The sequence below is a fragment of the Athene noctua genome, chromosome 7 (assembly GCF_965140245.1).
Source record: "Athene noctua chromosome 7, bAthNoc1.hap1.1, whole genome shotgun sequence".
Taxonomy (NCBI): domain Eukaryota; kingdom Metazoa; phylum Chordata; class Aves; order Strigiformes; family Strigidae; genus Athene; species Athene noctua.
Window position 1 is genome coordinate 45114314 of NC_134043.1, and position 25489 is coordinate 45139802.

The window sequence follows — 25489 nt, forward strand, 5'->3', positions numbered from 1 at the left end:
CCTGCCCGGCGGCTGCGCGCGGCGCCGGCAGCGGAAGTCCCGCCCTCCCGCCGCGTCTGCCAGCGGGAGGCGTGGCGGAAAAGGCGGTCGCGGATTGGCGGAGGCGCAGGTCAGTCAAGGCGCGGTGGCGGCGTTCAGTGCCCGCCCCGCTCTCCCGCAGGGCCGTGAAGCACGTGAACCCGCTTCCGCCTCCTGCTGCCGCTGCAAGGGGAGACCGGGAGCCGGCGGCGGAGCTGGAAGGAGCCCGAGGCTCGAGGGGGGCGGCGCGGTGAGGCGGCAGCAGTTCTGACGGTGTCTGCCCCTGCTGCCGTGCGCGCCTCGCGGCAGCGCCTCCCCCCGCCCCAGCCGCGGGCTGGGCGGAGCCCACGTGACTGAGCCGGGGGCGCTCGCAGGGGGCCCGCCATGAGCCGGCCGGGGGGCCAGGGCCGCGACGCGCTGGAGGTGAAGTTCGTGCCCGACGAGGAGGTCCTGAAGCACATTGCTGAGTACACAGGTACGGCCGGCCCGGGGCAGCGCCCGCCCCTGCGCCGGGGCGCTGGGAGAGGGGTCCGAGCAGCCGCGGCGGCCCCCGGGAAGGGAGCCCTTCTCCCACACCCGGGCGGCGGAGCGCCTTGGCCAAGCTGCAGGCAGGACGAGGCCTTCAGCGTCATTCCCTCCGACTGTCTCTTCCGTGGTTTATTTCGGTCACTACCTCGGCGGCGTGGCAGGTGCCCTCTGCTGCAGGTGGTGTGGATGCTAGCTCTCCGTCCTAGCTTCCCGAGCAGCAGCGTGTGGGTAACAGCCTGGGAGGGGAGGCACAAGTAGCCTGGCTAACTTCCCAACCCCTGGCCTGTTTAAGCGTCTACAGAATCAGATCGGAAAGAGTTTCGAGGTGGTTGCTACAGGAGTCGTCTTCTGCAGTTTTGACTGCTTTTAAGGTTTGGAACCTCTGTGGAGATGCTTAAAACATGCCTGCACAGAGCACCCTGATCAGACTTTGCTGTTGGTCCTGCTTTGAGCAGAAGGTCAGACAAGATGGTCTCCAGAGGTCTCTCAGCCTAAATTCTCCGATGAGTGCACTGACGGCCTATAGGCCAGGTCTTTTCCACTTGCTCCCCTTTCCTAAAGGTAGATAGGGGATGCCAAATACTATCCCTTTGCATGCAGTTTGATGCTTTTCTATGCGAGTCACTGCCATTCCTCCCAAACTGTGGAAGCTGGCGTGTGCTGAAATTAGGATCTTTTCCTCATGGACTCCAGGGGCCGGCTTTTGTGGTAAAGGAGGAACTAATGGCTGTAAGGTCAGCTGGCCGCCAGGGCACAGACCAGCTCTTTTAGTGGGGCATCTTTTCGGTGTGGTATTTGTTTAGTGGTTTGCACAACACGAGCTTGGTCTCTGAATGGGGTAGCTGCATACTACTGCAATAGAAATAATGAAATAGCAGGACATTAAAGCTTTTATTACAATCTTAGGCATGAAAGTACAGAAGAACAAGACTCAGTTGGTGGGCAGTGTGAAGAGATTTGTGAAGAAGCTTGAGAATATTTCAGATGACGAAGCTCAGGAGATCCTGGAAGAGAAGAACTATGTTGCTGCTCTTGGACTATGTACCCAAGGTATTAGCAGGGTAAAACCTAACACAGCTGTGACTTCAGGAGATTCTTGCGATGTCAAGGTTGTACAATGTTCATGAAATTGTGTTTGAGGGCTGACCAGCTTTGGCTGTGCTTGTAGGTAGAGGAGAAGATAATGATTCTAGGATTTTATTATGATACTTATTTCGTAACACGGAGTATAAAGAGTCCTTTGAGCCAAATAGTAAAATGTTGCATTCCATCTTCCCTGGGTTGGGAATATACCAGTGCTTTTTAAATAGCTAAAAGTAACATTTCTTTTCACAGATCCAATAGGAAATGGCTCAACTGTAAGTGGTGGTGAAGTTTACTCATTCCAGACTCCCAAACGCTCCAGCAAAATGGCAGAGCTGGGTATGTTTTCGTCTCTCTTTCTTCTTTCATTCTTAGTCGGACTATAGGTTTTTTTTGACTACTCTGCTAACGTGGTTTTGAATAAACACTTCTGTTTATTCAAAAGGTATGTTTGCAGTATTTCAGTAGCTTTTATCTGGCTCTGAATCAGTCTTCCTCAGAAACAAAAGCACAGGGCTAGGACAAAGCAAAGGCATGGTGGGGATAAAAAATAGAGATATTAAACATGTAAGAAAAAGTAAAAGTTTCTTAATGCTGGGAGAACATCTGTGTATAAGTGCCAAAGGATGGCAGATGTTTTATTTGTGTAACTTAAAAGAATATGAGAATAACTTAATATGTAGCAAAGAGTCAAAGAAAGGTAGTATTAGCTTTCTGTGTCAGGGAATTTCTCCTACTCAGTGTCTGAGTGTGCTTACTAGGCTAACTGTGGACTTCGGAGAAGCAAGCAGAAAGTGGCAGTTCTGGAGAGCGTGGGCTGTTCCTGTTGAAATAAGGTGCTTGAGCCCTGTTGCCACTGTGTTTCTTCTTACTTGAAGAGTCTTTGTGTACCTAGCACCACTTTAACTTCCTTAGGGTTTAGCTGTCACAGCTACTGACATATCCTACAAAGGATGCTCCAAGGGAGAGGGGGTCATCCTTCTGTATCACTATACAGAAACTGATTTCCATGCCTATGTACTTCTCCTCTGGGCTTCTCCTGTGTCCTAGGAAGTTGTGTGTTTCTTACACCTCCTGCAGCAGGGTAAGTTTCACTGGTGCTCCCTCCTGGAGCCATGACTCAGCTGAAAACTGAGGCAAGTCATACAATGGAAGGCTGGTTTTCTTGAGGGACTGTTAGCAGGATATGGGGGCCTTCCATATTCAGATCAGTGCTTCAACTTCAGCTTGTGCTGATAAGTAGTAGAAAGAGGTAAACAGAATACAGGAACCCACCTCCTGGGGAACTGATGTGTTTGCTATATCTGATGCTCTGCTATGTCCAGTTAAGCAGTTTTAAAGGACTAAGTGAGCATGAGCAAGCATTGCTCTGATTCGAAGACATGTGGTCTCCTAGGGAGTGAAATGTGCTCTGCCATTGCCTCAGCTATACTTGTGAAATGAATTAACTGAAGAGTTCAGACTTTGAAAAATCTTTCTTAGGGATTACGTTCACCATTAGGGTTAGAAAAAAAAATGGAGGTATCTGGTGCACTTCCTGAAATAGCTAGGAAATTAATACTTAGTGTTTCTGGTGTATGGGTTCATGGCTGACTATCCAGAGCTAGGAGTTTTGTACCTGACACATGAAACTTCTTCCCTTCCCCCTGTTTCCTACAGCATCGGAATTAGCCCAGACACCAGGACAGAGTGTTGCAGCTGATCACTCCGAGTGCCCAGAGAAGACAGCCAAAGCCCCTCAAAGCAGCAGTAAGTCCTGTGATGCTATGGTGAACTGAAGCTGAGTTAATGAGGGTTATGTTTCTATTTGCATGGTGGAGTGGATGCTTGAGTGCCACTTCTGTCATGCTTGAGTATTCTAGTCAGCTTAATGTTGTAGATGAACTGCTTTGGTATGCATGGCCTCTGGTTCACCTAGGTGTCACATCTTTATTCTGCCCTGCTGGTGTAGAGAAAACAGGAACTTCTCTCTCATCTGTTGCTGTGACAGTTAATGATTTGCTCTGTGTTCAACAGAAGTGCTTGCACTTTGAGAGAGTTATGACCTGGGCTGATGTGTTGAGCACCAAATGGGTTGGATTGTGTGGGTGTTCATGTGCAAATTCACACTTTATTATATAAATCCAAGCACCCAGTGCTGTAGGGAGAAATACAGATGGGAGAAGTCACTGCAAGGTCAACGCTGGCAAGAGCGTGTTACTTTGTGCTCAGAAGTGGAGTCCGATGTGCTCAGGGAGAGAACATTAGCTCATTTTTCAGTCTCTTCCCTCTTGCTGATGGCCTCCCAAAGCTGTGACCACAATTCAAAGCTGCCTTCTGTGGTAATAGCATTGACTGTCTTTATTCTCTCCTTGCCTACCTGTGAGGAACTAGAGGTTTCCCTCATAGGATTAACCACCTGGAGAGCTGATATTCCGGTGCAGTGCACCTTTGAATAGTGAATGCCTGTTTTTCTAATGGACCATCTTGTGCCACTGTTGAAAATATGCAGTAGCTTGAACAATGATGTTTCTTGCTTTGCAGAACGTACAAGTTCAGACAAAGTGCAGCAGAGGGTGAGTGATGACTCTACCTTGCTTGGGTTTTTTTGTGTGTGGGTTTTTTGTGTTTTTTTTTTTTTTTTTTCTTGGCTTTTAAAGCTTGTACTGGCCAATTACTACGGTTCTGGAAAGGAAGGACCTTGGAAAGCCTCATCCACAGTATAGATGTCTCTCCTAGTCCAACTGGACAGGAGTAACTCAAATGAGAACCAGAGCTACCATTAATCAGGACTGTGGGATTTAGAGTCAGTGGGAAAATAGTGGGTTTGTTAGCTTAATTAGCATGGATGAACGCTACTTCCTTCCATCACACAAATAAGGATGTTAGTCCCTTAATATGCAATTAAACTCATAGCTTTCCAGTTTCTCACCAAAGTAAGAAACAGCCTTAATTGTAAGGAGTGCTGTTAGAACAGGAATTGGAGCTGAGGTGCTATTCCGTTTCTTACTTTAGCACTGTTATAAAAAATAAATTGCGATAATGGAGGGGATGTAAGTTGATGTTATTTTTTGTGATGTTATGGAGAGGTACAGTCCAGAGCTGCCAGTTGTGATGGTTATAAAGAGAGTGCTATGAAACAGTTGGCTTTCTGAAATGGTGTAGCATCATACTAGAAACGTGTGTGCAGCTTTTCCAGTATAAGGTTCCAGAATGGGATATGCCTGTTTTGGGATGCCATGTTCACTCCTTAGTGATTTCATATCCACTTTGACAGGGTTAACAAAAGTGTTTCCTAGTTGTTGCAGACTTGATCTGGTGTCCAAGTCAGGCGTGTGCTCTACACATGTGTAAGGAAGATGTGTCACTGCAACTTGATGAGCCCAGGAGGCTTGGGTTCCCTTTGCTGTACTTCTTCTGGGCTGAGTATTCTGGGTGGTCTTCTGTCATTCTGGTAGTTGTTTTCATAGTGAACATCCAAATGACTGAGTAGACAGTGTGATGTGGAAGATGACTGCTTTAGGGAGCTGAAACATTTCCAATTTGTCACTGCTTCGGTTTGACTCTTCCTGAGGGCCCAAGATTGGCATCTTGGTTGGAGATTTCATGGTCTTCTACCCTCCATTTTGGGACATGAGTTGAAAGAATTAAGACCCTTTTTGGAACCTGATCCTGTCCCCCTCTAGCTCTGAATAGCTCTCCATACTTACTGCCTCTGCTTTGCCAGTTTCTTGTGGGCTGAAATAGCTTGGAAATGTAACCTGATTCTACTCCTTGCTTGGCAGAGGGCTGTTTTGAGGAGGTATATGTTTCTTCTTCTAATGAATGTTTTTTCTTTGCTGTTACAGAATAAAAAGAAAGAAATTGTTTCTACCACACCTTACAGACTCAGAAAGAGGCTAACAGGTAAAGATCAACCTTTGCAGTCAGCTCCCACAGTCAGTGAGGGACTGTGTTCAGAGCTGAGTGTTTCTTCTGGTGGGCTTCTGCCTGTAGTAGCAGTCTGACTGAAGCAATCTGATTCATCCTGCGGACTGTAGAAATGTCCTTAAGGAAGTTGGTGTAGACCTTTTCCCTGCAACATATTACTACTTAGTAGGGAGTGGAAAAGTTAGACACACCAAGTTGCTGAACTTAAGTAATATGATCAAAAGAGACAAAACTCTCAGTAATCTGACGTATGTTGACACTCAAGTCTGGCACAATTGCTTGAACCAAGTCGTAATACTTTTTGATGATGGCTGGGATATTTATGGTAAAGTATTTCCAATAACTGGTTGGCTATACGTGCTCAGAATGAATGCATAGGAGTTTAGTGTGTGGTGTTTCATGTTTTATTTCTTCTCCTATGTTGAGAGACCAAGACTGAGCCAGATGCTGTTTGTGCTCTTCAGTCAACATTGCTAACAGAGGTCTTTTACAAAACCTTTCTAGCAGAGTGTGACCCAGAAGATACTCAGGTTTCATGACTGGCATTTGGAAAAACTGACATAGACATGCTAAGAGAAATAGGGAATTCCTTTGTCCGTTTTTAGTCACCTTTTATGGTAGGATTATGTTTCTTATTTGGTATCACGGGGCAAGCTTTACTAAGCAATAACTGGTGAGCCTAGAACTGACAAAGAAATGGCTATGTGTGTTTGCAGTCCTCTTAATCACTGATTGTACTTTTCTGTGAAATATATTAGGAATCGTATGCTTGAAAAACATCTAGAGAATGTATGTGAGAGAGCGAGATGTTGCAAAACGTGTTATGTGTAAGAAGTTGTTGCTAGCTTTTAACCTTAAATTTATGCTGTAGCTCCAGATCCCTATTTAGAAAGTGAGAGTGAATATTCTGCTTCCTGCTCAGAGGAGGATGAAGAAGACCAGAAGGAAGTTAGCACTGTTTTATCAGGTCAAGAGACCCCAGCAAAAACTAAAGCTGCGTCTACACCTCCTCCCAGAAACACCCTAGCCAAAAAAAAAAAGAACAAGATGGTGAGTATGCAGAAGATATACCCCTGAGCTAGCAAGTGTGAAGGGATGTTTAGTGGCAATAAGCTGTCAGTGACCACACCTAACCTGCTAGACTCATTTCAAATCAAACCAGCTGGGTTGGATTTTGCTGTACTTCTGAGCAATCCCTGTTGGACAGACATCATGTGAGCAGCTCCAGAAGGAGAAGTTCTAAGATGTCCATGAAGTAGAAGACCTTGTACTGAGAAAGGATGAAGAAATTGACTCCTGTAGCACCAAAAGAAGCACGTGTTATGTTCTGGCTTGGTGTTCAGTTTTGTTGTCTGATTTCCTTCCAGCACCAGGGCTCCCCACACCCCTTTAGAATTATTGCTGTGTTCTGCTCTCTCAGAATCTCTTTTCTGTCTCTGTGTTAATGAAGGAACCACCTGACTAGGTTAGCTTTGGCAGAACACTACTGTAGAAACCATTTTTGCAAGTATCTTCTGGATTTCTATTCATCCTTGCTCTATGTCTTATATTGGCTATCTTCAGACATGGTTGTGGATCCAAAGGGAGAGGGGTAACATGATAGCAGGAGAACTGTGGCTGATCTTTCTGTCCCTTTTTAGGGCAACCTGGTGGAGGAATACTTTGAAGCTCACAGTAGTTCCAAAGTGCTCACTTCAGACCGAACGCTGCAGAAGTTGCGGAAGAGAAGATTGAATCAGGTATGCTTCCCAGTGAATCACACAACCCTCAGAGCTTTTGATTTCTTTGATGAAGATTTTCCTCATCAGAATTTCCTGATGTTGCTATTTTCACTTTATTTCTGCTGATTACATTCTCAGTGGTAGCGCTGATTTAGGTAGCATTTTATGCATTATGCCTCCTACTGCTGCTCTGAGCAGGGACAGTGCCCAGATGTTTGAACCTGAGACAGCAGGGAAAATGCAGGGAGAAGGCACTATCAGGTGACCAGAACAGGTTAAAGTTTGTTTTGGGGGAAGGAGAAGAGAGAAAAGCATAGCTGTATAGACCTGTCTTAAATATGATCACCAAACCAGCATTTTTGTCAGTGAAATGCTACAGGGAATTACAAGCCATCTTGTTTATTTATGTAGAAGAAATGGAGAGAGCCCTTTTCATCTGAGCATTACTGGGTCAAGCCACATGCAGAACTGGGACACTTCTAAATGTTGTCACCTAGTTTGTGAAATGCAGTTTGTCCCCTTCCAGTTCCTAGGAGACTGGAATGGTCTAATTATGACTGAATTATTGTAGATTTTTTTCCATATGCCATTTCTACAAGACAGTTCAAATTGCGCAGTTACACCTTACAGAGACTGGTACGCAGACAGGTGCCAGGGAAGCATGTAAAATACTTCAGGCTCTTGTGCCTATGACTGTTTTTTGCACTTATCTGTGTTTTAAAAGATGGCATGTATGCTGATTGCCTGATGCCTGCTGTTGTCTGGAATTTCTACCCAGAGCAACATCTGGATTCTTAACAAGTTCTTTCATAATAGCTCTGGAAGGAAATCAAGGCTTTCAGTATTAAACCTACTGCTGGCTCCAAAGAAACTGAAGGCTTAGCAGTTCTGTCTCACAGTGTTTTATGTTTGTCTGATACATTGCAGATGTCTTTGTGTTCTTTCCAGAGTAAACTGTCTTCTGTTGCAAGGGAGTGGAAAGTAAAGCTGTTAAAATTGAAGAGAAATCTTGGCCAGTGTAGAATTGATGCCACTTGTCATGCTACTGTACTGTTTAAACATCAACATCCTAGCATACCTTTAAAGCTGAATTAATCCTTTAATTTTTGATGCTTTTGAAATAATACTTTCTACATACCGCTGTCAGCTGCATATGATTCCTTTCTTCTGTATTTCTTTTTTAAGATCATGTCTGTAAGCATTCTCTTGTAGTAACGAACACCTAAACCATTGCTAAGAATGTTGATTGAAGCCTTTGTTCCTGTGAGCAGGGTTGAGATGTTGGTATCTTCCTGGTACAGTGCTTGGTGCTGTGTAAGCTCTGAGTCTGTCTGTTATTTCACTAGTGCTTTTCCCATACTCAGCAGGAAGAGAGAAAACAGTGAGATACTGATTCTAGTCCTAGTCTGGCTGGCATTTCCCATGATAAGGTTACTTAAGCTCAGCTTTGTTTCTCCAGTAGCAAAAGTGTGCTTAGAGGGGTCTTCATGGAAAAAAACACGAATTGAGTGCACTGCCAGGGAAAACAATTTTCCCTAGCTAGAAAGCATACTAGAGGGCTATTTGTAAGGACTCCAGAATATGTCTTGTTTTCTCTCGTCTCTGAATGACTGTTATCTTACCTCTTTCTCAACATAGCAAACACTGCATGACCTTTTGAAAAAAGCTCCCCTTGCCTATGCTGCTGAAATTAAAGAGCTAAACCAGCAACATGAACGTCTGTTCTCCAAGTGGATGCTGCAATTACAGTTAAGTATCTAATGAGAATCACTGAAGAAGTCTAGTAAACTGGCACTGCCACTAAACTTACCCTTGTGTCAACAACATCCTGTGGATGACTTAAGGAGTGCCTCTTTTTCTTTGATTGATCACTTAAATTAGGTGATATTAATTTAGTACAATATTTCCTGTAGACCAAATCATATCTATCAAGACTAACTCCTTGAACTGAATGCGTGAAGTGAAATGAGGTTGCATCCTGCCTGGCTAGTTTGTCTGTGACTCTGTAAACCAAGCTAGAGGGCATTTACAAACAGGGAACATGAATGATGACAGGTATTCTTTGTGAACAATCAGCTTTGCCTTACAGCAGCGTAGTTGGTAGTGAGTAGCCCACCACCAATTTCTTCAGTATGTGGCTATCCTCAGTGATGTAGCAGTTAATTTTGAGTCCCTATGGTACCTAATGATCTAGGCACAAAGAAACCTTAATGCTGTTGGAAACGTTAGCAATATAAATTTTATCTGGGTTTGTGTGTATCTTCATGGAAGGGAGAAAAGAGTAAGCATCCAGGAAAGCAAATGGGGAACTATAGAGAGCTGTGAGATTGTGAAGTACCTTAGAGAAGGCAGGCCACCAGCTCTGAAGTTAAGTGCTAAGCCAGGAGCGGATATTAGTGAGGAGAAAGCTCCTTGGAAGCTTTGCAAAGGAATGGAATATAAAGAAATTTGTGGTCCATAGGGAGTGACAGAGCATATTAAAAAGTCATTAGCTTTGAAAGTTGGAGAGTTGCAAGAGTTCTCTGCCTCAGTGATCTGAGCGGAGTTATTGAACACCTTACCTTTGCCCAATACTATTTAAGTGACCTGGTCACTGTTTGGACAAGATAGTCCTTTTCCTGCTTCTCAAAACCAGACAGAGCTTTGTGATTTCCTGTCATGTTCTCTTTATGCTTTCCTGCCTCTTTCTCTGTGGAACAATTAAGATAAAAAAGAGATACAAGAATAGTTTCATTTTGCTTTGAAATTGTGCCTGTGGAGCAGAGTAGAAAACCACTATGAAGGCTTGCTTTTTTTCTTGTAATTGCTGTGACCCATGGTAAACAGTTTGATACAGTCACTGGTGAGGGGGCGAATGTGAATACTGGTTACTTTTAATTATCTGAAGTGGCAGACCTAGTCTCATATTCTTGGACAATACCATTTTTTTCCTGTAGATGTTTTGCTATATGTGTGGGCCTCCAGGCTTTTACTAGGATGCATGTGCCACTTCTCAGATTCCTTGCAGCTAACCTTGTTTGTCAGCTGTGAGCTGAAGGTAAGCCTGGAGTTGAAACATGAAACTTTTTTAGAGGCAAGATTGCAATGGATCATTTTGCTTCATGAATGTATGTGAACCCAAAAAGGGACTTGTATTTTTTTTGATTCAGTGTATTTGCTCACTTTTCTGCAGCTTGGGTTTCAATATTGTGCTTTATGGACTGGGCTCAAAGCGTGATTTGTTAGAGAAGTTTCGTACCTCTGTGCTCCAGGAATCTGTTCACCTTGTGGTTAATGGATATTTCCCCAGCATCACTCTGAGATCTGTAAGTGTGGGAAAAGCTTATGGGTTTATCTAATCATCCTGTGTTACAGATACCTCTAAAGTCTTTCAGTGTAAAGTGTTAAGGAAACTTGTTGCATCCTATAGCAGCAGACTCTTCAATGAAGAGCAGTTCCTATCTCTCTATTAAGAGTTTAAAGAAATTAGTCCATGTGTTTTCCAAGAAATTGCAGTAATTCCTGACATTAACTGATACTCATCAGTCCAAAGCCTTATTTTATGCCACTGTTTTAAAAAGGGTTAGAAATTTTTGGTTTATGTTCACTGTTTTGGGGATTTGATGGTAAAAACCAGATTACCTCCCTCATGACAGTCAAGAGCTCGGTTTCAGGTTTTCTGCACTAGGTCCTTTGGTGCTAGAGCCCTTCAAAAGGGACTCCTGTTTTCTTTTTCAGATTCTCAACTCCATCACAGAGGATGTACTGAACCATATAGGGACCTTCCGCAGCCCCCCTGACCAACTTGAATTCATCATAAAAAGGTTTAAAGAAGGTAAAATGACTAACTTCATTCATAGAAATGTTAATCCATTTACTGTTAGGAGAGTCTGGACATTTTCTTTCCTCATAGTTTTCAATATGTGCAGTTACAGTTTCTTAGTTTATTGTAGCTAGTGTGCTTTCTTGCTTGTAATTTATGCCACATATATGAAGACATATATGCATCAGGAGTATGTATTTACATGATCCCAAGCTGTTACCTCAGTCAGTGTTTCACACACTAAGTTCTCTAGAAAGGGAAGGAGGAAGGCACGACAGTTCTAACAAGACAGAGGCTCCTTAACCCTTCGACAAACTGAAATGCTCGTCTCTTTTGCATTTAGCACAGTGCCTTTGTGAACACACAATGTTTCTGTAGCCATGTATTTCCTTGTGGAAGACAGTATAGGTAATCTCCAGCTACATGATGGAAGATGGTTCTTAGTGGCCGCTTGAGAATCTGATACAAACCTCACTGAAAACAGAACAAAGAACTTGCAAACAATTTGGAGTGACAATTTCTGACAGATATCAAGTCCTTTGAGCTCCTCTGGAAAATCATGGCCTGTGGATCTTTCCATAAATTTCAGTATAAGATGGATTAAGGCTTAAATTTACATGGTTTAGTGCAACGGACGTTTAAATATAATATAGGCAAATACTGACATTAAGATGAAATAAAGGACAGTGGTGTCAACCACGTTAAAATTGGCTTCAAAAGCAAAATTAAACAGGTATTGCCACACAGAATGCTTGCTGAATCCTTTTTGAGTGTGCATTTTACTGCTTGTGTATACAAATTGCCATGGAATCTTAATTGTACCTGGCATTGGCATTGAAGTGTTTACATTCTGGTTTCCATCATCACCTTATGAGTATTTCTGGTAGACTAAGTGAAAAAGACTGATTAACGGTGGTACCCACCTGAATATACATAAATCAGTCTTGTGTAGTACACTATGGCTGATCTGACTGGGAGTCTGAGGAATCTTTGGTTTCCATTGGCAGCTAAGTATGTATTTTTGCACAAAAAATGGCTCCTGTTCCAGAATTGTTTCTGGACTCAGGAAACGGCTGCTCCCAGGGGTAAGTACAACAGCAACAAGCTAGCCAGAAATTGCAACATCTACTATTTGCATTATCCAAGCTAAGTCTTTGCAGCTTCCTTTGAGGACTCCGTGTGAAAGATTTCAGATGAAGTTAGTATGCTTTGGATCCAACTCTAAACAGAAAATGCATTTTCATTGTGTGAGGAGGAGCTTAAGGATCCTGGTCATGTAACTCAAAAGCAGCTGAACAAACAAAGGAACTGTAGCTGTGATGAGAACTGCAATTCAATGAATTGAGAAAAAGCCTTTTAGGTGCTCAGAAACACCAAGTGTGGGTTAGAGATCAAAGTAAGCTGTGCAAGGAAAGTGATTTGGTATTGGAGTGATGAATATGGACCTTGATGGAATAGACTTGTCTTAGGCTGCACTGGGAATGGGAAACCATTTTGTGTGCAGTGTCTTTGATTGGTTCTCTGCTGTTTTTTCTGACCTTGCAGATTCATCTTTAGAGCTCTATGTCCTCATTCATAACCTGGACAGCCAGATGTTGAGAGGAGAAAGAAGTCAGCAGATCCTTGCACAGTTATCCTCTGTGCCTAGCATTTACCTCATTGCCTCTATCGATCACATCAATGCTCCTCTCTGTGAGTCCCCTTGGGCCTGATGTCGCAAAGAGAGAAGAATCTGCATTCTACTTTGGGGCTGCTGAGCATGTTTCATAAACTCATGTATTACTCTTGATGTGCAAAATAAATCTGGTATTGTATGTATGGTGTTAGCAGCTAGAAGCCCCAAGTGGGACTGTGGCTGTGTTGAACCAAAACTGTATAAAGACACTGATAACTACCAGTCACTGATCATAAGATACAAATAGACTCCAAGCTTCTGGCACTTCGATTTAGAGACTTACTGAAATGGAGATTGGATGTTATGTCTGTCACTGCATCTAAACAATTTTGTTTATCAGCCAGAAATTCTTTGCACACTGCTGACTCTGAAAGGATTTACAGTATATCTGTGAAACCGGTATGAAAAAGGGATGCGTGCAAATGTTTTGTTGCAGAGAATTTGTCTTGCTTGAACTGCAAGTATCTGGGTGTATGTTTTGTGAATTTCACAAGCCTACATTGTTTTCTCAAATCCTACAGTAGAACCAAGTACATTTTAATATTGCTTGTTTAACACCTTAGAAAAGCTACATCTCCCAATTCTGTCTGCTCTTTCTTTTCTCTCTGTCTAGTGTGGGATCAGGCAAAGCTAAGCCTCTACAACTGGCTTTGGTATGAAACAACCACATTTAGTCCTTATGTGGAAGAAACATCTTATGAGAACTCACTTCTAGTACAACAGTCTGGATCTTTGGCTTTGAGCTCCCTAACGCATGTCCTGCGCAGTCTCACTCTCAATGCCAGGTAGGACACTGTTATACTTGATAGCAGCACTTGCTGAGGATCCAGTCCTTACTCTGGCCTACACCTAGCAGGAGGCAGGCCCTGTTTTCTGAACAACAGTGTTCAAGATGAAGATGTTGGGTCTTTGGTTCCAACTGATTGGTTACTTTAAATGAACAGCGTTTGGATAGCAAGCTCTGTCCAGCGACAAGATTCATGCACAAAGTCCTGGTTGTGAGGGAAAAATCAGTTTATATTTTCAAGTGATGGGGTGTTTTGTGTTGTTTTTTTTTCCCTTTTGATTTTCCCCTCTCCTTTCACTTAGGGGGATATTCAGACTGCTTGCTCAGTACCAGCTGGAGAACAAGGACAACCCATCTTACCCAGGTACGTACCCACCTTTTCTCATCTGTTTGGAGTGTTGCCATTGCCAGCTCAGTCACAGCAGCAACTGGATTTTGTTATGCAGGTTACATCACTGGCAACAGCAGTGCTGTAACGGTTGGCTCAGTGAGATTCAGTGGCACGGCCTGTCTTTCTGGTCAGTAGACTGGCTGGTCTGAAGGACCTCCTGTCGTGATTTAACCCCAGCTGGCAACTAAGCACCACCCAGCTGCTTGCTCAGAGAGAATTGGAAGGGTAAAAGAGAGAAGACTTATGGGTTGAGATAGACAGTTTAAGAGGTAAAGCAAAAGCTGCACATGCAAGCAAAGCAAAACAAGGAATTCATCCACCACTTCCCAGCAGCAGGTGGGTGTTCAGCCATCTCCAGGAAAGCAGGGCTCCATCACGTGTAACGGTTACTTGGGAAGACAGACACCATCACTCTGAACATCCCTGTGTTCCTCCTTCTTCCCCCAGCTGTATATGCTGAGCATGATGCCATACGGTCTGGGCTAGCCCTTGGGTCAGTTGTGGTCAGCTGTCCCAGCTGTGTCTCCTCACAACTCCTTGTGCACCCCCAGCCTGCTTGCTGGGGGGGTGGGGTGAGAGGGAGAAGAGGCCTTGACTGTGTAAGCACTGCTCAGCAGTAACTAAAACATCCCTGTGTTATCAACACTGTTTTCAGCCCAAATCCAAAACATAGCCCCATACTAGCTACTGTGAAGAAAATTAACTGTATCCCAGCACACCTCCTCTTACTGTTGTCTGCTTTGATGTTTAGACATGCCTGAGACCATCCATAGGGGACTGTGGAGTTAAAAAATTAATATAAAGGAAGAATATGAACTTGCCTAACCAACACTTAAAAGGCCCAGGGAAAGACATGAGATTGTGTTCCCATGCTGCTCCTTTCTAAGTGACTTCTGATGTGTCCCTGCTTTCTAAGATACATGTGGAATGTTCTGTCACTGTCTAACAGGTGCTGCAGGGGATACGAGTAACATGTTAATGGTAAAGAAAGTTGGAAGATAATGGAGTTGGAAATTAAGAGAGATTAACCATGTTGGGAAGTGCATTTAAAGTGCTATTAAAATTCCATTAAGCAAACAGGGTGACTGGAATGTTAATTCAGCTGTTTTCCATTAATTACTGAAATATTAGCTCGGCTGTATACTTGAAAGAAGCGGTGATGTTACTGTAGAACTGTGGTCTGAGACAAAGCACAGTTTGTAGTTGGAGAGAGTATGTGTTGTTAGACCTGGAAAAATGTGACAGTCTTACCACTTTGATTTCTTGGTTTTGCCTTTTTCTGTCTGCAGGCCTGTCCTTCCAAGACTTCTACCAGCAGTGTCGGGAGGCTTTCCTTGTGAACAGTGACCTGACGCTCAGGGCACAGCTGACAGAATTCAGGGACCACAAGCTCATCCGGACCAAGCGGGTGAGTTGGGGGAAGAAGATAATTCTGGGTATTCAGCCACCTTAAACAAAAAACATGCTTTCTTGCTACTAAGTATTCCTAAGACACCACTCTAAAGCTCACAGTGAGTCTGTATTGTTTGAAGCACTTAGGAACTAGCAAAGGGCTAAACTTCTGTAATTGCAGCTCTTTCCATACCTCCAGTTTGTCAACACCCTCTACATGAATAGGGGCCTGTAAAAATGCAGTGTGCTTTTGTTACTCAGCAATCTACAGGTCTCCTTCCTGAAGACCATGAGAAGTAACTGGAGCCTGCCAGTCTCCTTCCAATAGTTCCCTGTATTTGCACAAGAGAAGAATGCAGGCTAGTCCTAATAATGAGGAGTGCTAGATGTGAGAACACAGAATTGAGGAGCTGTGTAGTGTCCAACTAGCGTAACCCACCAGAAGATTTTCCATATACTGACTTATCTCGGTATTTGTGCATTTCCAGTGTTGCTCTAGTGAAATCTTCCTGGGTTTTAGCAACGTAGGTCTGAATGCTGGCCAGCTCTCACCCAGACTGCAAATCAATGTTAGCATTGCAGTGCTGTCTAGTGGCTTGCATTGCACTGTGCACTGGTGTTAACAGAATGTGTATGCATGTCTGTTCTCAGGGAGCTGATGGTGTGGAATACTTATTAATTCCTGTAGATGACAGTACCCTGGCCGACTTCTTAGAGAAAGAGGATGAAGATATATAACGTCTCTCTGTTCTCAAAGCATCTATGGCAATTGCTCTCAAGGGCTGCTGGAGAGGGGCTGCTAGAGGGATCTCTCTCCCTCCAACTCCAAGGCTGCTGGACTACTTAATGAAATGTAATAATTGTAACGAACGATGCTTGTTGTTCAACTACTTCAGGTAGTTTGGAATGATGACTTCTGTAAGCAAGGCATCTCTTGCTCTGTAGTTAGATTTGTCTGCTTTGTCTTTTAGCTCAGATGATGTTGCCTTCTTATCTATGCAGCCAACCTTAAGTAAAGCCAGAAAAACTTGGTAAGATTGTGCCTTCTGCTCTCTACCTCACCAGACGTGAGGGTTTGATTGGAGCAGTTTACTTGGGAAGTGCAAATCCCTAAATGGTCAGAGCTTTAGTTTGTACTAGTGCAGCTTTTCTCAACTGAGTGCTTTCAAGTACTCTGTTACCAGTTAAACAAGCTTCCAGTGTATGAAGAAGCCAAGATTTAGAATGCTAAGAGACCTGCCTTGACTGCATGAGGAGAGGAGGAACTAGTGGCTGTGGGACACCGTGCGTAACTTATTAAATTCTGGCAATAGAACTGAAGGACTTGCCCCAAACTCAGATCCTTTTATAAGATTTAGATAATCAAAATTGTGATGGACTCAAGTCATTGCCTGTTGGTGAGGGTGAGAGGATCCAGCTTCTTTCGTCTACGTTCCGAGTTGCAATCCAGGAATATGAAGAGGCCGTGAAGTTTTTATTTTTTAAAAGCTTGATTGTATGTATGTATTTTTTATATCAGGAGTGTCCACTGATCCCGGAGGAGGCCTTAAATGCCACTTACAAGCTCTCCCTTTTTTTAAGCCCTTAAGAGATTGGGAGACTGCTGAAGTTTGACAGCTTTTCTTCACTTTTTTTTCTCAGGTATGTGGGAGTAAGCCCTATAGTTCCATCAACTGTAGTCTGCCAGCCAGACTTCAGGGACTCTGTATGTCTAATATTTGGTAGCTGTGTTACAGCTCAATGTTGTAATAGTTCAGTCAAATAAAATACTTCATTAATTTTCATTAGCTTGTCTTCCACCATCTTTTTATGTTACAGGAAGATAGAGATCCTTCTGGCAGTTGTGTGAAAGCCTAATTTTCATTATTACATCAAATGTCTGTGCAAATCCTGATGCAATGCGCAGAAGATTTCAAACTAAGCAGTAAAAATACTTTATATTGTTTCTTATAAGGTAGCAAAATTAAAAATAGTTTGCCTGCCTTTTAATATCAGTATATAGCTTTTGAAGGGAATCAAAACATCACATGGAATAATATTGTTACCTGCTCTACCCCTCACTGACAGAAGCAACAGAGGTTTACAGTCTGACTTTTGTTTGTATTGAAAAGGTGGGGTTATCTACTTAACCCACTGACAATTTGATTCTTCAAATATAGGACTTAATTAACTTTGCTGGAGAGTCTGATGGGGAAAACGGTACATGCCAGCAGTACTCTCCAGCTTCCCCACCCCAAGAACATTTTCCAACTGACATTCACTTTTGGTAGCACCTGCATCTGCATTTTACAGGCTGCAATTCCAAAACTTTGCAAAATGCCTCAGACCCTGCCCAAGACTACTTGGGCTACCATCAGATTCACTAAAACTAGGGTCAAGGCATTGTGTTTTACCCAAGTTCTGTAAGTTAGGTGTAGAGTTCAAGAACAAGAACTCTGCCACTTGCAGTGATGCATTTTTGGAAAAACTTATAATTATTGTAGCTAACCAGCAACCACATCCTAATTTGCAGCCCTTTGACTCTCTTCACACTTCATATGAAACTCAAGATTTAATTTATATTCTGAGTCCATATGGAAGACACTACCTAATGTTCACAGATAGTGATACCGTGGTGCATTTTCAGTGCGATTACATCTAGTTTTCTAGATGTGAAATTTGTTTTAATAAAGTGCTATAATCATCCTGAGTTCAGAGTTACCCGTTAAGAATTTTGGTAGACTACCAGATGCCCATACAGGCCAAGAGGAGGGCTGCAGGAGACAACACACCATCTGCTAAGAGAAGGTTAAGTTTGAATCAGTTTTTGGCTGCTGCTGATTCTGTGATAAAAGCATGCAAGCTAAAGAAAATTACTGTGAATTAATTTTTTTGTGTTAAAAGTGTTTTACCCTGATTTCATGCTATTTCTGGACAATTACCCCATCTATGCATTAATTCTCTTATGTCTTGAATTCTGTGTATGTACTAAGGTAGTAGTATTTTCATGTCTTCTATAGCAATACGGACCTGCTGGATTTGAAGGAATCACTCCTACAATCCTTTCCTTTCCTTGGGAAAGAAGAAATTCTTCCAACTTGCTGTTCCTTAGCTTACTGAGAGGTCTTTGTGGTACTGATAAGAACGATGGCCTTTATGTAGCCTCAATAGCTTCAGATAATACTGGAGTCATCTCCTTCCACTTACAGTTAAGTGGAACAAGACAGATGCAGTTATGTGGTAAAGACAGTGCTTGATGAGCCAGTTATGTTAACTTAAAAGGATGGTGCCAAGATCTTTACAAATTTGCAATGGCAATATTTTCATTTTGTTTAAATATTCTTCTGGTGCGCACACAATCCAGAGATGGTAAGGTACGCAACTGGGAGATATTTTGCTTTCAAACAAACCACAACAGAAAATAACTTAAAAAATAAAACCCAAGCATTATCAGTGGTGAAAATGCTACTTGTTCAGTTTTAGTGATCCTGTAATTAAGAGCAATAGTTATAGAAACCGCTTTTAAAAGAAAGTAACGAAGGCACATTAAATTCATTTACAGCTTTGTTAAGGAGTTGAGTTTTAACCTTCCAAAGCTTTTTTAATTGAGAGTCCTTCTATTAAAAAGCCTTCAAGCTGCATTAATGGTAGATTGTGCAATTGAATGCTAGTACCAAATACCCGCACTGTGTTCCATATTTGCATATGATTGGTGTCTTAATAAAACTGTTAATGCAAATGGGCGATCCATACCCTTTCATTAACTACTATGAAGAAATTTATTGGCTAAAATATCATGACTTGCTCTGACATGATCTGACTGCAGTAGGGTAGAATAGCTTGTGTAAGCTTAAAACTGGAGATGAGTCAGGTTTTTGTCTTGCCCAAACCAGTCCTTGAGTATGACGGGTACCAAATGTATCTAATAAATGTATGCAGTAACAGCAAATATATTCAAGTGCAGCCCAGTAATTGAGTACATCAGTCTTCTGTAGCCCAAACCAAGCATTTATTTTGTCTTGCAGATGACAAAATATATCCCAAATTTTGAGGGAACACAGAATACAATCATTCTGTACTGAACCAATTCAGAGCACTGTCATTAAGCTTGCAGTTGGATAGGTCTGTGCAAGATACCATGAAACTCTTGACTGAATTCTCTCACTCCTGTGGTTTTTTTTCCTATGCCACCTGGAGGGGATCTCTATCTTTCTCAGACACAATTATGTTGATTTTGTTCTGTAGATGGATAGCTAGCATGTCACGCAGCTCTGGCAAGAAGCCTCGCTCAGTGTTACTGTGCTCACACAGAATAACACTTATCCCATTGGCAACTGCATCCAGAACGTCATGGTGGGACATCTCTCCTGCCATTTTGAGGAAAAAATGCCATGTAGATCACCAACAGTACAGTTTAGACAACCAGTTCTTTGCAATGCGTACAGAATCTTAACTAGAAGCTTGGAAGACATTACAGGGGATAGAGCCCCTCAGGGGGAATGCAACACCCTCTGCTCAGTGTAAGAACACGGAACACTCCTACTCTAGTGCCCCTTGAAGGACTTTGAGCTGATACCCCCCCGTTATCAAGTGAGATAAAACCACAGAAATTCCTCGCCCTCTCCGAGTCGTGGTAGATTCTGCCACATCGGGCAGTAACTAAGAGCGCGCAGAGTGGTTTGGAAGTGGGCTGTCTGGCTGTCACGTCGGCTGCTGTAATGGGGGATGGCCACTGGGAAGCCTTGGCAGGGGTTGTCTAGGGTCAGCTCTGCAGGGCTGCCTGGAAGGGGGAGACAGGACATGCCTCACCAAAGAACTTGCTCGAATGAAGTCCTAGAGAACGCAAGGCCAGCTGCGCCTGTTGAGCAACCTGTAGGGAGCAGCTGTCGCGCTGTCGGGAAAGAGGATAACGCACTAAGTGTCCCTTTGGTCAGATATGCCATGGGGCTCCTTTGGAAGATTCTGTAGACTACGTTATATTCCATTTTCCATTGGGGAATCCTGTAGGAAACTGAGGAAATACCGTGGGTCTTGCCAAAGGAGAAACACACAGCAGGTTGCAACAGGCTGCCATCAACACTGATTTTGTGTTGAAATAATGCACGTATAGCAATGTTTTAATTCCAGTAACCTGTGTGGCTGTGCCACACAGCCCTCTGATCCACGTGATCTCTAATGCTGTTATTCTGTCATTCCAATAAATAACTGTTCCTCAGTTATAACGGGTAATTCCTTCTGGCCAAATCTTTCAACAGCCAGTCAACTCTCTTCTTTTTTCCTGTTTTCTTTTCTAGTGACTATTTTTATAAAGATCATGAAACAGCAACATAGTCTTTTACCTGTGAGATAGAGGTCAGCTTCCACTCCCTTCAGGATGCTGCTCCCAGACCCAGCACAGAGAGCAGCTTTCTTCACTGGCGATTCTGCAGGACACAAGGTGCCACAGTTAAAGTCCTTTTCCTCTGTTCAGGCCTCACGTCAGTATTGCTATCGTTTCACAGTAACTACCACCTCCATTTTAGGGTCAAAGTAAATTTGTTGGAGGAAGACACACATCTGTCAGCCTGAAAGTCATGGGCCTATAACATCTCTGATAGTACAGCAGAATTCTCTGTGTACTAAAGATATGTAGATTTTCTTCTTCAAGGGGTAGGAAAGTTTGCAGAAAACTACTGCACAGAGGCTGGCTCCTGGCTAGCTCTCTCCTAGTGAGGTGTTCTTGTTTTCTGAACCTTTAATAGGATGTTACTCTTTCCAGGACTCTCATGTTCCACCATCATTAGTCTTCCAACTAATCATGCTGCTAAGGCAGCATTTTGCCTCTTGAGATATACTGGTTCCTAACTTTGAACTCTCAGAAGACCAACATGATACAAGCTGAGAGCTGCTCCATGCCATTAAAAATTTGACCGTTTGCTGTGATTGCCAATTCCAAGCTATTACATATGTGATAGTGACAGGAAATGTAATTCTCCATATATATTACATTCACTAAAGAGAGGGGACACATGACAGTTTTCAAATTCTACTAAGGTTTTACAGTATGTTGCCATGTAATTACTGTTGATGTAAGTGGAGTTGCACCATTGCAATCCCACACCGTGAGAGGCTTCAAAATAGTTTGGGGGTTTTTAGTGCAATTGATAGTATAAGAGGCTTCTAGTGACTTCTGTCTCTTTAGTTAGACAGTTCTCAACAGATTTACTCTCACAAATTCTAATCGCTATGCTCCTTGGAGATTATGGTAGGTAACTGGGATAAGAGGATGCTTGCTCCACATTTACTAGTGACCTACTGTTTCAGCTAGGATAGTTCACCTTCTCTGCCACTATTTCTCTTTGTTAAAACCTGGATGCTTACATGTTCATAAGGATACCATGTCTTAAATGCTTTGAAATTTAACATTCAGTCACAAAAGGGAGTGTACAATGAAGTGGTACACATTTGTGTCTGAAATCCTAGGGGAAAAAAGTCTTAGTCCTTATACAAATTATGAAGAAGGATGTCTCGAACTCAACTTGTGCTGTCCCTTCTTCACAGTGACAGCTTAATATAGAAGTTTCAATCAGAAATACAGATGAGATGCTTTTTGCATGATTGTATCCTGTAAATTCTAAAACCCTGTTTCTTGTCCTTAACAGTGCTTCATACTACTTGGAAGTAAACCTGTCCAGGGCAGCAGTATTTCACACACTCATGCACACACTCACACTCGTCATCTTCCTGGAATACTAGTTCTTACAGACAGTCTTACTTGCAGGGCTGTTTACCTAGTGTCCTGCCCATTCCCACAGCTAAGCGGATGTGGGGTAATTTTAGGTGGCTTTTGATACGCTCAATTATGTCTGACAAGGAGACCGGCTCGCTCAGTGTGCACAGACGTCCCATTCCGGTATGGGGAAGAAGAGGCTGAAAATAAATTAAAATTGTCGTGAGAAAGCTGACTCCGTAAGTTTGCATTGCACTGCTTTCCATACTGTACAATGATGAGTATACTGGGCATTCAGGAGTGCCTCTGAACATTACAAAAAAATATCTATGTGACGTTCTTAAATGTAATGTACTAACTACACTAGCTACTGGAACTGATTTAAGAATTAGTCCAGGCCACAGAGCTGTTTTCATTGTTTTGGAAAATGTGCATGGCTTGAAATCCCCACAGGCCAGGATTTCAGAGCACTGATGGAGTAGCATAGGAAACCTGTGATGCTACTGACTACTGGATTTCAGTGTTCAGGGCACTCGACTCAAAAAAGTAATACATTAACTGGAAGTAATACATTACTTTGTTACCTTCTGTAGTAAGATGATCTCAGTCTTGTGATAAAGAAGGCTGTTCTGCGATAGTAATGCCACCACCTCCACCAGTGCTGTCTGAGAGCAGTTCAAACTCACTCGTGTTTGCTCTTCACCTTCAACCCTGAGGAAAGATATGCTTGGTGCTTGCTAAGAAACTAGATAAAATTTCAGAATCATATTAATATAAAACGAAGCTTTTCTATCCCAGTGGCTATTCTACTACAGAGAAAGGAAAAAATAAGTGATTATAATAGCCTAGCCTAGTCTACTCTCTCAGAAGAAACAGATACAGGAATTTCTCAACTGTCCTCATCAAATTTCCTCTTAATACTCTTTGCTACCTCTAACCTATGTGATGCTACACTGAGCTGCTGTTACCTATTAGTATAACATAGATTGATCAGAAAGGGATGATTATTCCTTAAGTTTCTACATCTGCTGCTGAAAAGAATAGCAGCAGTGCACAGAGAAACAAAGTGATTACAACTGTAAAATGCAAGTCCAGCAACTAACTGTTTCAAATAACAGAAAGAACACAACCTTAGAGAATGAAGCAGATACCTGGCAGGGAGAGTAGTTAGACAGGAGATCTCTGGGATGTCTTTGATTTTGGACAGCACTGTGTCCAGATGCTCGGTGTTCTCTGCACAGAATTCTACCCGGTGAGTGCCCTCTGCTGGATAGCTCGGCGCAGTTGATGGATGCAGTGGGACGGAAGTACAGGGACCTGAGAAAACAGTACAAGATTGCTGTTTTATAAGGCTGGATAAGTATTCTAACACTGATTTAGCGCATATCCTAAAGAGGTGCAACACAAAGATGCAAATATTGCACTTGAATCCATTCTCCCTGACCAGAAGTGATGACTGTTGTCTCTATTAGGCACAATACAGGATAAAAGTCCTTTGCAAACAGTGAGACTTGCACTTTATAAATTAAGGGTGGCGATTTAGAGTCAGTGGTCTAAACTTTGCAATCAATGCTGCACCCGTTCCAACTACATCCAGTACCACAGTCATGCATCTGAAAATGTCCCCTAGTGTTCGTACCTGGTGTTCCTCACCAAGACAAATTCCCTAAAATACATTTAGGGTACTTAGAAGAATCATACTGGGGGGAAAAAAAGGGAAAAAAAAAAAGTCCTCAAATCATACTTGTAAAAGCTGGAAGAAAGGAAAATGAGGGAAGGTCCCCGCATAAAATGGCATATAACAACGAACCATTTAACGTTTTTTAAACGGAATCTCACCAAGTCCCTTTGTGAGCCAGTTATTGACTCCATGAGGTATGGCATCATACGCCGTATGCGGAGAGTAAATTCCAATCCTGTGCTCCAGGGCTCGGACCACCAGCCGTTCCTTCCAGGTCTTCCACGTTACTCGCTTGAGCGGTGTGAATACGGGAGGGTGGTAAGAAAGAATAAGGTCTGCCGCCTTGTGCACCGCCTCTTCCATCACCTCCTCGGTGAGATCGTTAGTGAGGAGGAGAGTGTTCACAGCGTGGGGAGGGCTTGGTTCCACCAGCAGCCCCACATTGTCCCAGCTTTCAGCCAGAGAGGGGGATGCAAAGTCACCGAGGGCAGAAACGAGCTCCCCGAGGTTCATGAGGGAGCGCGAGGGCAGGAGGCCCAAAGCGCGGAGGCAGCGGAGAGGCCGGCGAACCAGCTGAGTGCCGGGCAGCAGCATGCAGCTATCTGTAGAGGGGGCGAAACCACGCAGGAATAAGCCCTGGGAATTCGCTGGCTGGCAGAGCAGAGGGAAGAGTATTGCAGCGGCGAATGCCGCCCCGCTGACAGAGGGCAGCGCGGCCCGGCCTCCCCCCAGCAGGCGCTGCCGTCGGAGGCGCGCCGGCCGCGGGCTCTCCCTCCTGCCTCCGGGGCGCTCCCGGCGAAGCACCGAAACCGGCCCTTTAGAATCGTGCCAGAAACGTACGGAACTTGCCCCTCACCCATCCGCGCACGCTGCAACCGACCCGCGGGATCTAACCGGAGAAGCGTTTGCCTCTCGCGGGGGGGGAGGCGGGGGCCGGGGAAGCAAGCAGGACCGGGGCAGGCAGCCTCGAAGCGCCGCCGCGGGACCCCACGCTTACCTCACGCCGGATCGCAGCCGGAGCTGCAGAGCGGAACCTGCGCTCGGCCCGGCCCCGCCGCTTCCGCCGCGCTAGGGGGGCGGCCGCGGCCTCTTCGCCGCGCCGGGCCGGGCCGGCTCTGAGCCGCGGCGTGGGCAGCCCGGCCCCTTCCTGCCCGCCCGAGGGGAGCCGGAGAGCCGTTTCCCGGCGGCCGGCGCCGGGCCCGCGTCCAGCCTCGGCAGGTTTGTGCGAGGCCTCCGTGGGGCCAGGCGAGGGGGAGGGCGCCGGGGCGGCGCGGGAAGGCCGAGCTGGCGGCCGCGGGGATGGCGGGCGTCCTGGGTGGGTCGCTCGCCGGTGGAGGAGCCGGGCCGCGCCCTGCAGCAGCGGGGCGAGCGAGCGGAGCCGGCGTGCCGTGCGCGTAGGCCGTCGGAGCAAGTACCTCGCATCGGCAGGAAAGGAGCGGTAGCTCCGAGCCATCGCTGGTCAGGTGGGAGCCGAGGGCCGCTGGGTTGCGGGGAGCGCGCTCGTCCCTTGGGAGGCTTAACCGGCGGGTGCACAGCGCCGCGGTGCTCGTCCTGGCGGCCCGGTGCTCGTCCTGTCGGCCCGGTGCTCGTCCTGGCGGCCCGGTGCTCGTCCTGGCGGCCCGGTGCTCGTCCTGGCGGCCCGCCACCCTGGCAGGCAGTAGCCGGGGTGAGGGGCCGGGCCGCGGCGGGCGGGTCCGCCGGCGCCTGCCTGAGGCCTCGCCGAACCTGGGGGCTGCCCAGGGAGGGCAGCACACGCCGAACAGAGTGGCCTCTAAAGCTCTTGATTTCCACAGAACTGCGGTTTATCGTCATCC

At 44.6% G+C, this 25489-nt stretch overlaps 2 protein-coding genes across 5 annotated transcripts; one reads left to right on the forward strand and one right to left on the reverse strand.

Annotated features, from left to right (window-relative positions):
• Window positions 1-162: 162 nt before the first annotated feature.
• ORC2 (origin recognition complex subunit 2) lies at window positions 163-22041 on the forward strand. Of its 4 annotated transcripts, XR_012633978.1 has the most exons (18): window positions 163-493; window positions 1453-1596; window positions 1882-1968; window positions 3289-3378; window positions 4153-4184; window positions 5457-5514; window positions 6410-6588; window positions 7179-7277; window positions 8898-9007; window positions 10432-10564; window positions 10977-11073; window positions 12607-12753; window positions 13350-13521; window positions 13826-13887; window positions 15204-15322; window positions 15958-16947; window positions 20580-20722; window positions 21927-22041. XR_012633978.1 is itself a non-coding variant. In XM_074911306.1 (16 exons), exons 1-16 carry the CDS (start codon window positions 403-405, stop codon window positions 16042-16044), a joined length of 1707 nt encoding a protein of 568 aa, XP_074767407.1. In that variant the 5' UTR covers window positions 163-402; the 3' UTR covers window positions 16045-17090. The 4 variants fall into 4 exon arrangements, 2 of the variants coding, with proteins under 2 accessions (XP_074767407.1, XP_074767408.1); XR_012633979.1 differs by lacking the exon at window positions 15958-16947; XM_074911306.1 differs by lacking the exons at window positions 20580-20722; window positions 21927-22041 and having other exon boundaries at window positions 15958-17090.
• On the reverse strand, window positions 19273-24539 carry NIF3L1 (NGG1 interacting factor 3 like 1). Its single transcript, XM_074911308.1, has 6 exons — window positions 23834-24539; window positions 23146-23311; window positions 22579-22705; window positions 22056-22194; window positions 20625-20708; window positions 19273-19652 (listed from the first exon to the last, which is right to left on the reverse strand). Exons 1-6 carry the CDS (start codon window positions 24267-24269, stop codon window positions 19468-19470), a joined length of 1137 nt encoding a protein of 378 aa, XP_074767409.1. The 5' UTR covers window positions 24270-24539; the 3' UTR covers window positions 19273-19467.
• Between the last annotated feature and the right edge of the window lie 950 nt (window positions 24540-25489).

What these genes read in the sequence shown, in the direction of transcription:
- ORC2 (XM_074911306.1), top strand. Translation starts at nt 403, where the DNA reads ATGAGCCGGCCGGGGGGCCAGGGCCGCGACGCGCTGGAGGTGAAGTTC. An exon ending in CAGCAAAATGGCAGAGCTGG is followed by an intron (nt 1,969 to 3,288) that starts GTATGTTTTCGT and finishes TGTTTCCTACAG; the next exon opens with CATCGGAATTAGCCCAGACA. An exon ending in CCAGCATCACTCTGAGATCT is followed by an intron (nt 10,565 to 10,976) that starts GTAAGTGTGGGA and finishes TTTCTTTTTCAG; the next exon opens with ATTCTCAACTCCATCACAGA.
- NIF3L1 (XM_074911308.1), bottom strand. Translation starts at nt 24,269, where the DNA reads ATGCTGCTGCCCGGCACTCAGCTGGTTCGCCGGCCTCTCCGCTGCCTC. An exon ending in GGGAATGGGCAGGACACTAG is followed by an intron (nt 20,709 to 22,055) that starts GTAAACAGCCCT and finishes TGTGTCCTGCAG; the next exon opens with AATCGCCAGTGAAGAAAGCT. An exon ending in AGCTGACCTCTATCTCACAG is followed by an intron (nt 19,653 to 20,624) that starts GTAAAAGACTAT and finishes TCAAAATGGCAG; the next exon opens with GAGAGATGTCCCACCATGAC.